The 15,642-nt window shown below is 48.6% G+C and overlaps 5 protein-coding genes across 5 annotated transcripts; 2 read left to right on the plus strand and 3 right to left on the minus strand.

Annotated features, from left to right (window-relative positions):
* Window positions 1-26: 26 nt before the first annotated feature.
* Window positions 27-3,831, minus strand: N7500_002126 (DNA-directed RNA polymerase I core subunit RPA135; the record flags this gene model as incomplete). Its single annotated transcript, XM_056673272.1, has 2 exons — window positions 27-835; window positions 891-3,831. The coding sequence occupies 2 exons, from the start codon at window positions 3,829-3,831 to the stop codon at window positions 27-29; spliced, it is 3,750 nt and encodes a 1,249-aa protein (XP_056533797.1).
* A 951-nt stretch (window positions 3,832-4,782) lies between these two features.
* On the plus strand, window positions 4,783-5,647 carry N7500_002127 (ADP-ribosylation factor-like protein; the record flags this gene model as incomplete). The annotated part of the gene is made up of 6 exons (XM_056673273.1): window positions 4,783-4,832; window positions 4,914-4,986; window positions 5,036-5,055; window positions 5,120-5,182; window positions 5,232-5,303; window positions 5,374-5,647. The coding sequence occupies 6 exons, from the start codon at window positions 4,783-4,785 to the stop codon at window positions 5,645-5,647; spliced, it is 552 nt and encodes a 183-aa protein (XP_056533798.1).
* An 819-nt stretch (window positions 5,648-6,466) lies between these two features.
* On the minus strand, window positions 6,467-8,038 carry N7500_002128 (actin family protein; the record flags this gene model as incomplete). The annotated part of the gene is made up of 3 exons (XM_056673274.1): window positions 6,467-7,343; window positions 7,403-7,898; window positions 7,996-8,038. The coding sequence occupies 3 exons, from the start codon at window positions 8,036-8,038 to the stop codon at window positions 6,467-6,469; spliced, it is 1,416 nt and encodes a 471-aa protein (XP_056533799.1).
* A 1,010-nt stretch (window positions 8,039-9,048) lies between these two features.
* Window positions 9,049-10,137, minus strand: N7500_002129 (telomere length and silencing 1 family protein; the record flags this gene model as incomplete). Its single annotated transcript, XM_056673275.1, has 2 exons — window positions 9,049-9,719; window positions 9,774-10,137. 2 exons carry the CDS (start codon window positions 10,135-10,137, stop codon window positions 9,049-9,051), a joined length of 1,035 nt encoding a protein of 344 aa, XP_056533800.1.
* Window positions 10,138-13,694: 3,557 nt separating this feature from the next.
* On the plus strand, window positions 13,695-15,245 carry N7500_002130 (sugar porter family MFS transporter; the record flags this gene model as incomplete). The annotated part of the gene is made up of 1 exon (XM_056673276.1): window positions 13,695-15,245. The coding sequence occupies one exon, from the start codon at window positions 13,695-13,697 to the stop codon at window positions 15,243-15,245; it is 1,551 nt and encodes a 516-aa protein (XP_056533801.1).
* Window positions 15,246-15,642: the final 397 nt, after the last annotated feature.

Here is a 15,642-nt window from a genome sequence, read left to right on the forward strand (position 1 = left end):
GAGATCCCCAGTTAGAGACTGATATATCAGTTATCCACCAAGAACTTCATTCTGATACCCATAGCCGCCAACTCGACATCCAAGTACCGCAGCACACCAGGCACAGCAACGATAGTAACATTGTCGCCACCCACGTAGCGCTGTCCACTACCATCTTCCCAGACCTCGGCACGGGAATCATCAAAGGTAGCCTCGCGGGCACAGCGACGGCAGCGCACAATACCGTTGACACCGCCAACAGCACCAATGGCAGCACCAGCGTGAGCATTGGTGCTCTGCTGGTTAGGAGCAGCCTTGGCAGCAGCGGCGGCAGCACCAGGGTTGATAGCCGTACGGTTGCGGGACGAGCCAGAAACAGCAACCTGTGTGGACAGGAAGGAACCACAGCAGCGACAGATCCAGGTGTGCTGGGCGTCGGAGCAGTTCATGAGACGATCCTGCAGCAAGAAGGCCGCACCGTGAGCAATGAGCGAATCACGCTCCATCTCTCCAACACGGATACCACCACCCTTCGCACGACCCTTCACGGGCTGGCCCGTTAGCGCATTGACGGGACCAGTGGTACGCACTTGGAACTTGTCGTTAACCATGTGACGCAGACGCTGGTAGTAGACTAGGCCCATGTAGATGTCGGCGGAGAACTCGCGGCCCGTGATACCACTGTACAACGGCTCGTTGCCGTAGTAGTTGTAGCCGGCCTTGCGGAGCTGCTCACCGAAGTAGTCTGTTGCGGTATTTTCTTCGGAGAACTGGAAGGGAGTGGAATCTTGCGGGAGACCGTGCATGGCACCAGCTTTACCGGCCATGGACTCAATCATTTGAGCGATTGTCATACCTGGGGATATGTTAGATGGGTAAATACATTTGACTTTTCAAAGCGATGAACTTACGGGATGGGAAAGCGTGAGGGTTGATAATCAGATCGGGCTGCATGCCGCTCTCGGAGAAGGGCATGTCAACCGCAGGCCAGAGTTGAGACAAAACACCCTTCTGACCGTGACGAGAGGAGAACTTGTCACCAATGACGGGCTTTCGGGGGATGCGGTACTTGACGCTGAGCGATTGAGCGGGCTCATTGCCAGACTCAGAGCCCATGAGGCGGATGCTCTCGACGTAACCTTCCTCGGCATCCTTGTATTTCATGTAGTGGGTGACTCCATCAACGTTAACGTACGAGTCAGAGGCGGGATCAAAGCGGACATTGTGCCAGGCGGCGATCTTGTCACCCTCCTTGACGCGAGCACCCAAGTGGGGCATTCCATCCTCGTCGATGATGTTGCGCACCTGCTCTTTGACCTCGTCGCCAGGGGCGAATCCAAACAGCTTGGTAACCTCACGCTTGGACTTGTTCCGGCGGGAGTCGTTCTCGGCTAAAGTGACGACCTTGGTCTTGTAGACTGTACCGTGACCGAAGCCACGTTCGTGGGCGGACTTGTTGATAATCATAGCATCGTCCATGTCGTAACCGGTGTAGGAGATAATAGCCACAACTGCGTTCATACCGTTGGGGAAGTTGTCCAGACCATAGGCGTTATAAAGAGGTGGCCGCACAATTGGTGTTTGACCCGTTTGGATGCGGTACAACTTGTTGTCGGTACGGTGAGCGATCGAGGTACCTGGCGTACCCATGGTTTGTTTGCTCATCTGGCACTGGTACATGTTACGGGGAGATTGGTTGTAGTCGGAGAAGGGAGTCATGTTCGCGACGATGGAGAGGATGTTGGTAGGTGTGAACTCGATATGGGTTGAAAGACCGGGAATCAGGTCGGACTCCACACAAGCAATCTCCATGAAGGGCTGCTCGAATGGTCCGACGTAATCCAGCTTATCCAGCGCCAGATACTTCACGGGGCGGTACATTCTCGCTGATTGGGAGAACATGTAGACACCTGGATATTGACCACCGCTTGAATTAGGAATATATCCAATTTCCAATTCACGAGGAATGTTGTTTTTGCCCTCGACCTTCCAGTACCGGATGGTGTCGGCAATTCTTTGGGCCTGCTTGGGGGAGCAGTACCCAATGATTCGGCCATCCAACTGGACGACAACGCTCTCGTCCAGAGCCACAGAAGACTCAGACCGGACACCAAGCTGAACCAGAGTCCGAGGCAGATGAGACACATCTAGGTTGTCCGTAGAGATCAAACACTTGTGCGCCAAATGGTTGAGCAGACCACAAGGCGAACCATCAGGAGTGTGAACGGGGCAAAGGAAACCCCAACTTTCTGGTAGCAGCTTACGGACAGTGGTAGTCTTCAACTGAGCGAAGAAACTACCACGATGAATCATGCGGAAATGACTGATGAAACGGTAGAAGTTGATCTTCTCTGCAATGACGGTGTAACCTGATGTTTGTTGCAAATCAAGACCTGTAGGACTGACCAAGTTACCGGTGGAGAGGAAGTACTCGAGCGCATTACCAATATTTTCGTTTGATCGCTTGACGATCTTAGAGAGGAAGTCTCGCTCAAATGCTTCATCGGTGAATTTTGCGCCGTTATTACGGATAGACCAGTCTCTGGCAATGGGGCCGAATGAACGAAGCCACTCCTCAATACGTTCCTTCAAAATCATTCCGTAAAGGAAGCCACCAAGCAAAATTTCTTGGTTGGAGACAGCATCGGGGTTATCGGGAGCACAGTCTCCTGCAACTGTAGAGTAAAGCTTGCGGATCATGAAGGTGATCAACTTGAACTTGTCCCAGTCTTGTGTCTCGGTGACATTCTCATTTCCAAGATGGGGCAGAACAACCTTGCGGAGGAACTCTGTGCCAACCTCCTCGTCGGGCATGTCGGCGGGGACTCCGAGCACAGGTCGGAAAGCCTTGCCCAAGTGAGAACGGCAATCGTACTGGCTGTGCTTCTGGTATGCATGATAGGTTCTCAACAAAAGCTCAACACGGTCCGTGACGAAAGTGTTGTTCATGCCCTTGGAGGAAGCGCCACCGACAATGGACTCAAAGATTTCGCGATCGTTGGTTTCCGCAAGTGCCTTGAGAATCATCATCACGGGAATGAGGTATTCGTTCTTGCGCCATGAGAAACGGAAGGTAACATTTCCATCAGAGAGGTAGTGAAGCACGTTGGTCTGCGAAGTCTGATCGGGACGGACCGATCGTATCTGAACACCGAACTTTGTGTAGGTCTGGCCACGCTTGACGAAAGAACCACGAATGATGGACATGGGGTAGTTGCGCTTGCCGACGACCAGCATACGAATGAGCTTCTCGTTTCCGTTGACGATGTAGAAACCACCTAGCTCCTCCGATTCTTCGTTGTGTTGAACAAGCTCCTGGGGGGTAGCCTTTTCGAGGTGACACCGGTTGGTGCGCACCATGATGGGGACATTACCCAGCTCGCGAACAGACTCCATCCAGTCTCCGTTGTTCACCTGGTACTCGAGGCGAGCGCGGAGCTTACCACGATACGTCGCATGGCGCTCTCGGCATTCCGAGGGATAGATCTCACGGTTTCGGGTGGTGTACTTGTTGGTGGGGGGCAGGGTAGGCTTTTCGAGGAAGATTTCACGCACGCGGACGTTCAAGCGATTTCGCTTCGGCGGACGAACACCTTCTGCTTGGCGGGCCTTCTTCTGCTCGTAGGTCTCAAGTTCACCATCGAGGAACGTCTTGGTACCGATATCCCTCAAGCCTGCCTCCAGGATCTTGCTGTCGTCGAAGAGAGCATTGAAGGAATCAATATGCGGTCGAATCGACTCGGCCAGCGATGGATAAGCCGTGTGATCGGTGGGAGGATTCTTGAACAAGTTCTCCCGTCGCAGGGTGTCGTATTCGACTGACCACTCTGTTTCTGTGGCTGCGGGCGCCATGATGGAAATTCGCAGCTCTCAAAAGATGTATATGAAAAAGAACTGAACGGCACACTAAATGTGTCCTACAATGTAAGGATAGAAGCACGACAAGATCGGTTCGATTCCTCCGCCCAGGATTGTATCAGCCACGAGACCACAGGAATTGAACCGACAATGGCAGCTGCCAAACGAAGATGAGAGGTCTGTTTCTGCTTGGGGAAATTTTTCGAGGGTGGAGCCGGATGGTTATCATCACGTGGTGATATGCATTTCTGGCCTGAGGCGCCAAGAGGCTTTCCCACCTGGGCATGTCGAAGTTCGGCCGTTCACTCGATGCCGTTGATCCCGTATCCCTATGAAGTACTACTAAAACTCTAGTTCAACTGCAAGTGCCTGGATCTTGAACCCCCTAGTCCTAGTCAACTCTAGCTTGATTTCACTTACAATAAGCCGCAACTTGGAAATTCGTAACGTACGCCACACGGGCTGGAGATGCACACTGTTCACCCCCTCCAATTTGAGGCCAATGGAGCCTAAGCGCCCTTGGGGTCATGTGTGTAGGTAGATCCATCAATCCTCCATAGAAACTAGATTCAATATCCATTTTTTTTTCTATTAACATCTGCCGCAGGCGGTTATCCCCTTAAAACAGCTCTCTAATAATAGGCCTTGAAATTTATTGCTTCTGGTTCTTGTTACGGTGTGACGATCTTGCTTTTTGTTTTTTCCCTTTCCTTCTTTTCTCCCTTACCCTTTTTTTTTGACCTCTTCATATAAGAAAATTGATATCAAGAAACAGTTGAACCTGCGCAGTTAGGTTGACCCCACTCTCTGGCTTTTGTCATCCTGAGCTTTTTCCACACACAAGCAACTTCCCAGCTCTTAATCTCTCTGGCTTTCTTGTTTTGGTTCTATTCTTTCTATATCTCTTTTCTCTCTTCTTCTTTTCTACCGCAAGATCTCCCCATTATGGCCGGCATATTTCGTGCTATCTATGACTGGCTTCTGAGGATGTTCTGGTAAGTGGGCCGTTGATAGATGCAGTTCCCGGGAGACCACGGCCCGTCCCCGCAGATGAAGCCCTGCTAATCTCCATATAGGGCCAGTGAGATGGATGTCACCATGATCGGCCTTCAGAATGCCGGCAAATCTTCCCTGTTGCGTGTGTTGGCCGTAAGTCGAATCTGATAAGGTTTTCATTCGCGGTTGCTGACCATAATAGGGTGGCGAGTTCACTGTTGAGTAAGTTATAGATGGTCTCATGGCTATCATTTCCATCCCCGCCATGTTCTAAAATATCTTCTAGTTCCATCCCGACCATCGGGTTCAACACCAAAAGAGTCCAAAAGGGCCATGTGACCTTGAAATGGTACGTTCATCCTTCCCGACCAAAGTACGGCGCTAATATATCTCTGCAGCTGGGATTTAGGCGGGCAGCCTCGGTTCCGGCCGATGTGGGAACGGTATTGTCGAGGCGTCAACGCGATCGTGTAAGACTTGCTTATTTTCCATGTCTTGGATCCTCTCTTCCTTTTGAAATGCTAACCAAGGTCAATAAAGGTATATTGTGGATGCAGCAGATCGCGCTGCACTCCCAGTAGCCACAGAAGAACTGCACGATCTGATGAAAAAGCCCACGCTGGATAGCATCCCCCTCCTAGTCCTCGGGAACAAGTCCGATCTTCCAGACAAGTTGTCTGTTGATGAGATCATTGAAGCTATGGATCTGAAATCCATCACCCATCGTGAAGTAAGCTGCTATGGTATCAGTGCCAAGGAGGAAACCAATCTCGACGCCGTCCTGCATTGGCTCATCGCCCGAGCTAGCCGATGAGAACATTGCCCCTTGTTTTGCCAGCTTTGACCCCTCGACTCATGATTTCCCTTTCGTTTTCATACCCATGACCGTCTCGCATTTTGATTTTGTTCATCTCTAGTAGACTCTAGCGTGTTTGGCCCGCAGCCTCGAGTGTAACGACGTTGACGATGTAGTCTTTCTTTTCCTTCTTTCTGGTCAGTCATGGATTCTCGAACTCATGGTGGTGATGTATGTTATTGTTAATGTTCGTGTGCGCTTCATTTGACTCTTTTTCTTTTTTTCCCCTTGTCTTTTTCTTTCCCAGGCCACTTTCCTGAATTGATGTGTGATAGAAAGTCTCGGTTATGCTCGTAGGTGAAGAAAAATTGACAGACAGACCTGGACATGGCCAACATAAATAAAGTGAAACACGGACCACCCCCGGGGGCTGCACTGATGTGTTGGCTGCCAACGCATGCAGGTGGAAATCCCCGCCAATGGATATCTCACATTAAACGTCTCATCTTTTAGATGAAGAATTGTATGAAAGTCGGAAAAATAATTCTTCATAAGTACGGGGTACATAAGGATACCATGACTTGCCACTACTCCATACATCTCTTTTACATAAATATATACACTGTTGTGCATCTCCATGTCTGCATATTATTCTCGGACAAATCAAATCAAGTGGCATTAGTCGTACACAAAATATCTAGATCAGTTTTGTAGGTCCTTCCTTGCAGACAGGCCAGATCCGGAGTTGCTCAAAACCCCCTTTCAAGCGCCCAAGATAGCACAGTAACGCCTGTAAACATAAAAAAAACCCCCAACAGGAGATGCAAAGATTTTGAATCATTTGCAACGCTTCTCCACAATGTTTGGCCCATGCTCCTCGTACTCCTTCTTGGAGATCCACATCTGGTGGAAAGTTCCCAAACTAGCCAGGATACTTCCGCCAATCCAGGAGCCGAAGCGTCGCTCGGAAGTGTTACCGGGAGCAGTCACACGCACCCTAGGGCCAGGGAACATCTGCATCAGCTCGTGATTCAGGCGATCAGTAAAGCCATAAAGCAAGCTGGATCCACCCGTCACAACGACGTTGGCCAGAAGGTGGGGCCGGAGGTCGACGTCAACACCGGCCAAAGAAGCCTTGACGAGTTCTGGGATAGTCTGGGCGGGTGTTGGGGGAGGGAAAGATGAGTCGGGGTCTGGAATGGCAGCCTTGGCATCGAAAAGAGATTCCACCGCGCGGAAACGGTCGACACCGAAAACTTGATTGTATCCATCGGGGAATTCGAATGGGCGACCGGGGGCGGTTCGAGCCATATCTTCATTGGAGACGCCCGTAGGACTGGGGGCCGAGAGCCTTGTAGGCCCAGGCCACACCTGAACGACACATTCCTTGAACTCGGACAGTGTGCGCTCCTCGAGCAGAGCACGGTACGACGCATCGGGTGCCTTGTCTGCGGGGAAAGTCTTGTATTTCGCTTGGGGCGGTTGGCCAGCTTCGACAGCCGACTTTGAGCTGATAAGGTAATGCGGCGTGATTGTGATGGGTTGCGGCGAGTTGGCCTTGAAGATTGCTTTGATCTGCGAAGAGATGTAATCACCACCCAGCGGAGAGTGTTGCACACCCCGTTTCAGGATCATGCCATCGTGGATGGGCGTAACAGAGATGTTGGAAGCTCCAATGTCAATAACTAGGGCTGAGGCTTTCCCAGAGGCGAAACTGTACGTGCAATTGGATCAGCAAATGTTCAACCTATCATGGTTAATGGTGGTACATACGCAGCAAGAACACCGGTGCGAGCGAGATAGAAGGCCGGAGTATCCCATTTCTCCATTGCGATTTCAATGGTCTTTTCACGTGCCTTTGCTGGGTTCCATCCAGGCTCCGTCATCAACAACGGACTATCCGACAAAGGCTTCTCCTCTGACTCCACCTCCATTTCTGTGGGGAGTTCGTCTGCGGAAACGTCGTTTAGTCCGTTCTGGAATGGGTTGCCCGCTTTCGTGCCGGTGAGTCGCGACATAAATGAGTGTTCCCACACTCTCTCTGCCATATCCCAATCCTCGACGATTCCATCCTTGCCGATCGGGTTGTGGATGGACAGACCGGGTCGCGGGGTAACGAATACGTCGTCGCCAAATACGAGCTTCTCTTGGCCGTCCGCGTTGTATTTTCCATAGTAGGTTGGGATCAATGACTTGGGAGCATCTTCACCGGCAAAGCCCGCGCGAGTGGTTGAATATCCCGGGTCTAGGACAATGGCCGACACCTCATCTATAATCATACCATGATCAGTATATTGCGCAATGAATAGTAGCCAAGAGTGATTTGCGGTCGCAGCGGCGAGCGCAATTGGAAGGGGGTCACACACCTCCACCATACTCAGCAGCTTGAGGTGGGTTGGAAGGGTTCATCGTCAAAGTTGTCCAGGTATATCCGGGAAAGGGGTCGTAGTTGTCACAAGGGTTATGTGGATATCTTGGATACGATCGCTTAAAGACAAATCAAAACGTGACCATGCGTATCAGACGGACAATCAGAGGGGCTGGTCGGAGGCAGGAGAAGGGCGGGTCTTTTTGGTGCGGGTGTAGCTTTGGCTTTGGCTTTGGCTCCCAAACAGGCAGTTCAAGATCAGGCTTAGTCACCGTGAACTGTGTTGATGACTAATCAGGTACCGTCCTACCTAGATGGGTATGCTTCAGGTAAATATATGTGGTCATCCTTCACTTTATATTCTTTTGATGAGTGGTATTAGGGATGTGCAGAGCTTATTGAAAGAGAAGACCGTATCAAAAAGCAAAAATAAGATGACGGCGTGGTGTACCTAAGTATAACCCAAATGAAGCAAAATGAAGGATCTATACCGAACAAAATACTGCCAACGCCCAACAAACAAGGTATCATTCCCCTCCCTCCTTTTTCTCACTTCTTTTTTGTATATGTGTTTCGGTTTCTACATATGTGTATTATATTTCCTTCGGCGTCTGGGCAAGAATAGTCATTGAGTGTACTGACAATGAAGTATCTGCATGAATAACCCAGCATGTATCTAAATATATATATACCAAAAATAGTCACCTAGTTAAACGTCCTTTGTCCCTGACAACGCAGGACTTGAATGGAAAGAATATCCAATCAGCCCAAGAAGATACTATAGAGCTTACACTTGAGGTAATACGACAATATCTTTGCTCCTTAGTATCTGGAAATCAGAAGGATAAAGACAATTGGCCGCAAATCGCTGATCACCTGCGGTCAAACGAAGCTTTTGGCGTAGCAGTTCTTTGAAAAGGCAGTCAGAAATAGCATTGGCGCAAATTCATTATGGTATCGTATGCATATCAATTAAAAACACATGCCGTAGAGGCTCAAGTACATAAAGTCCATATTAAAGGAAACTTCCCGTGTTAGATGAGAACGACAGTCATTTCCTGCCCGCTTGTGCTTCCTTCTCCCGCATTGCAGCCCTTGCACTGCGACTGCCTCCAAGCTTCGGACCCCGAGGCACCTCAACATTGGCTGCCGGTTTTGCTGTGGGTCGAGTTCGACGACGAGTCTGCATGGCATCCATAAAGTCTCGTCTAAATTGCTCAGCAACTCGGTCATCAGCAGCCTGTTGATCATCGAGTTGTATCTCCTCCTCGTGTTCATCATAAATTTCCACTATAACAACAGTGTTAGCAAAGACAAAAATCCAGTAGTATTTCACTTCGGAATACGACCCACATTTGCTCTCACGTAGTACCTCTTCGACAAGACGATCTCTGGCGATGTCTGCCTCTGTCCTCTGTTTGCGATTGCGCCATGACTTGCTGTCTGGACCAGGACGACCCGTTTCTGGAGCAGCATGACCCGCTGATAGCGACAATTTTCCTTTCTCGGCCATTTCCCGCGTCGCAGCTTCTGTCCGCGCAATGTTTCGCAATGTGGCTTCATGGCCGAGATCAATTTCATGGAGTTTGCCTAGCGACGCAGGCTCGCGTGTCTGGTGTCCAGGTAGCGACAGCCCCGCAGCGACTTCTTCTTGGTTTTGTTGGATAGAACCTGACTGGTCCCGCTTTGATTCGGGCTGGTAGCGCTTAGCCATCTCGGAATCTATGAATGCCATCCTTATCTCGTTAGTCTATATCAATCGAACTGGAGGATCACCTATCGGAAAGCCATCGTACATGTGCTTGTCAACATCAACTGTCTGACCGGTATATCCCGTGAAACGTTCGTTCATTGCTCGCATCTTCTCATCCTCAATTTCTCCGGCCGCTGGTACTAGCGCTAGTTGCTGGCCCTGATCATCTCCAAGTCGTGACGCGGTAGAGAACCCAATACCGCCTTTCCGTAAGGCGCGTGGACGCCGAAGATTATTGCTCCCTAGGGCTCGTGATTCGTCAGGATTGTCATTCTGATTATCGGCTTCTTCGGTGTCCGGGACCTCGGGACGTCGTCGCATGAACTTGCGCTTTTTTGCGGGGCGAAACAGAGATTCGGTCGGTACAATATCTTCTTGCGTGTCCATTGTGATTTGCGACAGCGTGATTTTGGTGGCAGAGCAAAGACGAGCAGGGAATTAGTTGTCAAGGTGAGGTCATTCAGTAGACAGACTGCAATTCGTCGGTTCCAGACCGCCCTTTATTCTGCCTGTTTTCTCGCTCATGGAAAGACGACAAAATGAAATCAACATCTGCAAGCAAGCTTCACTACAAGTTAAATTTGATTGAACATGACGTACAAAGATCAATCTGCAAGTTTCTTTAAGTCTGGATTCAGTCTTTTCACAGCTCGCATGGGCGTCATTATCTTATTATCTTATACTGATAATCCAAACATGTGGCGATAGTAGCGATGAAGTGGGCGGTCAGAGCCTACGAGATAACATGATGAAGCTGGTTGCACAGAATAGTACACTGCTGTCGGATGCCATAGGCATCCAGGCATATAGATCAAACATGTTTGATATGCCATTATGTTTGGCAGTATAAATAGGATCTCAGTATCCTATTCATACTTGCTTTCTTCTTCTTCTTCTCTCTCTCTCAGTCTTGCTTCTAGATAGAGAATATCATCATCTTCTCTGTTATCAACTGCCCATACACCAGCGGTTAGCCCATATCTAATTGCTCAGATGTTACTAGTAGTGCAGTTAAGTTTATATCTATGACTGAGCTAGACAAAGCTAATTAGAGATAGCTAGAGTATACAAAGGTACTTTAATTTACATATATATGTACATTCATCTCTCGACCATCTTATTCAATTGTAGGAAGATATATCGATGTTAAGAAACTACTTACTTAAATCTAGAAATATAGATTTAATCACTGGATCCTGTTGTTGTTATTCAAAAAAGAAAAATGAAGAACCGCTATCAGAAGTGTAATACATACAAATTCTTCTATAAGCTTTTCTTCGAACCCCCTATCTTATTTCTGGTTGAGTTCTATTATACTACAATGAATAGGCTTTATTATTTGAAGTCTATGTCTGCTCGACAGAAGTATAACGATATAGGCAAGATATGTATATATTTACAAAGTACCTTTTGTATGTGTATCCCATAGAAAATGTACTTTTTGCATTCAACCCGTGCGGCCCCAATCACCCCTTGGGGAATTGAGCCATACATAGGGCCTGGTACTTCAATCTTATGAACTCCAATATAATGAAATTGAATTTATGCTTTGATTTTATATACTCTGATTTGATGTAATACAATTCGGTGTACTTCTATTCCATGAACTTCAATTTATGCTTCAATTTGATAACTACGTTGTACATAAATAGTTCTTGTAAAATGAGAGTGGATCTGAATACTACCTGGCAATATTAACCAATAACAGAATTATGAATCGTGGTCCCAATAGTCGCCCGTAGTAGGGCTTTCAAGAATGCCCAGCTCCAACCTTGAAAGCAACCAAAGCGATATCCCCAATGGTGCTACCACTCCAGGCCATTATCATCGTCAAGCCAAGACATGTACGGGGTATAGCCAGTAGAATTGGGAATGATACCGAGAAGGTTCGATTCAGACCCTACCCACCCTGGGCTCTTCCAAGTTCCAATCCACTACCCCTGTCAGATTACAGGTCAGCCCATCTTGTCCGACAGGACACTGTTCCACGGTCAAGTCTCCGGAAAAGAGCAGACTGTACTTGAAAATCATTACTTACAAGGTACGTCATATGACCGGAGAATGAAGGATTGGACCCTGCAAGTCTGGCCTGCCATGAGGATTTCATCTCTTCCCGAGGTCCGTTTCCTGCCGACCTGGATAGTCTTGGGTAGTTCTAGCTCCCTTATATTTACCCGGGCCACGTGTGTTACTCGGGGTAACTCCATACAGAATGAACAAGCTCCAACCTTGGAAGTTTACTTGAGACCCCAGGGGTGCCCAGGTGGTCCCCGGATGGCGATTAGCTTTTGAGTTTGATCATAGTTTGGACTACAGAGTATACTTAGCTTCCCAAGAATAGGAAGACTGGCGTTCGTTCATACCTAGGTCAAAGCATTAGGGCCATGGTATATTTACTTGTCGAAGCGAAATGAAATGAAACATATCGAATCGTGGAGAGAATCCGAACCCCTAAAGCTCCATAATTGTGCCAAGTGCCCAACACATATACCCTGTCGGCTAGCAGCGGGAAAACTGGGTCACACGGATGAAAATGGGTATGACGCGCTTAATATAGCCATCATTTAGTCTAATTAGATTAATCATATGAACCGGGAACTTGTCCTCCGGATCAAGCTAATTCATATCGTTGATCTATTTGTGCACATATGTGCACATAATACAATGTGCATAATATGCTGAGTGAATAAGAATTTTGGAATATGATCTGGGTGAAGGATCTGACTGATAAGGCACATGATCGAAGGGAAAGGAGGTGGAACGTGTTGCTAAGCGTGTCAGTACAAGAGAGGGCCAGAAATATCCCATCCACCTTCAGGGTGAATTTTCAAAAACCCCAGGCTGTGTGGATACAAACATATTCTTTCCATAGCAAAATGCGCTGACAGATCTCTTAATTCTACCAAAGATTGATTGGTCAGGTTTTCCACCTTATCTTGAAGCATCTGCTAGACCCCGCAAAAAGAAAGGTTGAATTTTCTGACTCCGGGTGAGCCGAATACGTCTACGGTGTGGAGGTCTTCCATTCTCTCTCATGCTTCGGACATCTCTCGGAGAAAGGAAGGTGTCCACCAAAGTATAAGGGAACAAGGGAACAACGTAGGTGGCCACCTATATAGCCGAGGATATCAAGACTTCCCTTTTCTTTTTCGTATATGTACCAGCTCTAGAATGAATTTACCCCACGGGCAAATCCGGAGAGAAAAAAGTGGGAAAATTCGAAGACCCCAGGTCAAAATCCGAAGTTGAATTTACTATGTCTTGGCACTTGGCAGTGGACAAGCCTTAAGCCTTTAAGGCTAGCTCAAGCCTTTTTACGCACCCGAGTTTTAGAATGCCGAGACCGGCCCGAGTAGCGACCTCAGGACCTCAACTGGAGATTTTTATGGCCGGCATTTGTTCGGAAAATAATTTTTTTCCTGAAAAGGACTTCCTAGGTATTATAATTCATTATACGCATCCAGATGCTTCATACAAACTCCGGAATCATGGGGGAGGATCGGATACCTGGCCTCGGGTATATATTATCATTCGGCATTTCATCCAATCAGCCTTGGTCAGCCCAGATCCTGCCGCCACTTGACTGCGATTTTCGGCCCTGATGACCGTGGATCTAAGCGCTTCTGCTTCGGGTGTGGCGAAGGTACGGCATTCTGGCACACCGGGACCAAAGCTACCCCGTGGAGTCGGCGATATGGTCGAGTCACAGTCGAGATTTTCGAAATTTGACTAAATTGGTGCCACCACAGTGGATAGTTCTATAGTCGCCTATCCACTGTGGAATTCTCCATCCCACAGGCACAGAATTTTAATTTTTTCTATTGCGGGGTCTCCACGAGAAGCCCTGACCGGAGGCTATAAACCCATCGAGGGCCCGGTCTCCTGGGACTTCTTCTCTGTTTCCCTCATCCCTCAGAGTGACCTTCTATATACACACGCTCAACATGGTCACATTATTCCGAGGAAAAGCGCTGAGCATAGCGCAGGCGCTGCTCATTGTAGCACCAGCCTTCATCCTCTTCGGTTATAACCAGTCCGGCTTGGGCCCTTTGGCCACATTGCAGAGCTGGGTGGGCATCTTCCCTGAAATCGACACAATCAACACAAAGGGTGCCGAGCGCGCACAACACTCTACAAGCAAGGGTGCCGTGATCGGATCCTTCCAGCTCGGTGCTCTATTGGGAGCCTTGTCGTGTACATTCCTGGGTGACCGGCTCGGTCGCCGCAAGACCATCTTCTTGGGTGCTATTCTTACCATCGTTGGTCAATTGCTGCAGACTGCGGCTTATGGCTTGCCACAATTCGTTGTCGGCCGTATCGTCCTCGGTGTTGGTGTCGGTCAATTGAGTGTTGCCGTTCCCGTCTGGCAGTCCGAGTGCACGTCAGCCAAACATCGTGGTCAACACGTCGTTGTGGATGGTATCTGTATCTGTCTGGGTTATGTTCTCTGTAACTGGATTGATTTTGGGTTGAGCAAAATCGATGGAGCATTGCAGTGGCGTATTCCCTTGGCCATTTCCTTCTTCTTCTCCCTCGTTGTCATCGCTTCAGTCTTCTTGCTCCCCGAGTCTCCTCGATGGCTCGTGCGAGTTGGCCGGATCGAGGAGGCTACCAGCAGTTTAGCTGCCTACAAGGGTCTGTCTGACGATGACGAGGCCGTCCGCACCGAAATCGCTGGCATCGAGACCTCCCTTGAGAGCACTGTCGACAGCACCTCGCTCATGGATATTTTCAACTTCAGCAAGCCCGACGACGAGCGTCTTCTCTACCGGTTCTGTCTGTGTGTTGCACTGCAATTCTTCCAGCAAATGTGTGGTGGAAACCTGATCTCGACATACGTGTCCACAATCTTCGAAGAGAACCTCAACATGAGCAGTGATCTAGCTCGCATTCTGTCTTCATGTGCCATGACCTGGAAGTTCATCTGCAGCTTCATCTCCTTCTTCGCTATCGACCGACTCGGACGCCGAAAGATTTTCATCATCAGCGGTACTGGCATGAGTGTCTGCATGACGGTCCTCACCATCACCAACAGCTTCAAAGACAACCACACCGCATCGATTGTTTCGGCTGTCTTCATCTTCCTTTTCAATTCCTTCTATCCTATCGGTTTCCTTGGCGGTAACTTCCTCTACTGTACCGAGGTCGCTCCTATGCGTCTCCGTGTCGCCATGTCCGCCGTCTCGACTGCGAACCACTGGCTGTGGAACTTTGTGGTTGTCATGATCACTCCCGTCGCCCTCGATACCATTGGCTATAGGTACTACATTGTGTACGCTGTCATCTCTGCCTGCATCCCAGTCTCGGTTTACTTCTTCTATCCCGAGACGATGAACCGCAACCTGGAGGCTTTGAACCATGTCTTCCGCGATGCCGCAACCCCATGGGATATTGTATCCATGGCTCGTCACCTGCCCCAGGGTGAGGCTGCTGAGGTGGACATGTGGATGCAGTCCGAGGAGAAGCGTCAGATTGACCAGAAGGAGCATGCATAAAATATAGATTTGATTTGTTGAGCGTTGCCAACTGTATATACCATGTTTGACGATGATGATAGAATGGGTTGTATAAAATACATGAGATCATTATATTGAAAGTATCAAGACTATCGAATTTGTATAATTCCCCCTGAAACGCCCCCTGAACAGCCTAAATGCGATTGAAGTAAATTATCCCTCGAGGAACCTCAAGTCAAGTTCTTTGTCTTCTATTCTTGGAATTTCTCAATTTTTCAAGCCTACTGTCTTCAAGTTGATCCAACATGCCATTGTCCTTGACAGATTCTTCTCATTGTTTTCTCAAGGTTATCACCACGAGTTTCTTTGTCTTCTGGGGCTATGTTTGGCACCCACCTTGGGATATTGTCAATTGTTTACCCTTTTGTGTCTTTTT

Source organism: Penicillium coprophilum, assembly GCF_028826855.1.
Source record: "Penicillium coprophilum strain IBT 35676 chromosome Unknown utg000002l_segment0_segment1, whole genome shotgun sequence".
In the NCBI taxonomy this organism is placed as follows: Eukaryota; Fungi; Ascomycota; class Eurotiomycetes; order Eurotiales; family Aspergillaceae; genus Penicillium; species Penicillium coprophilum.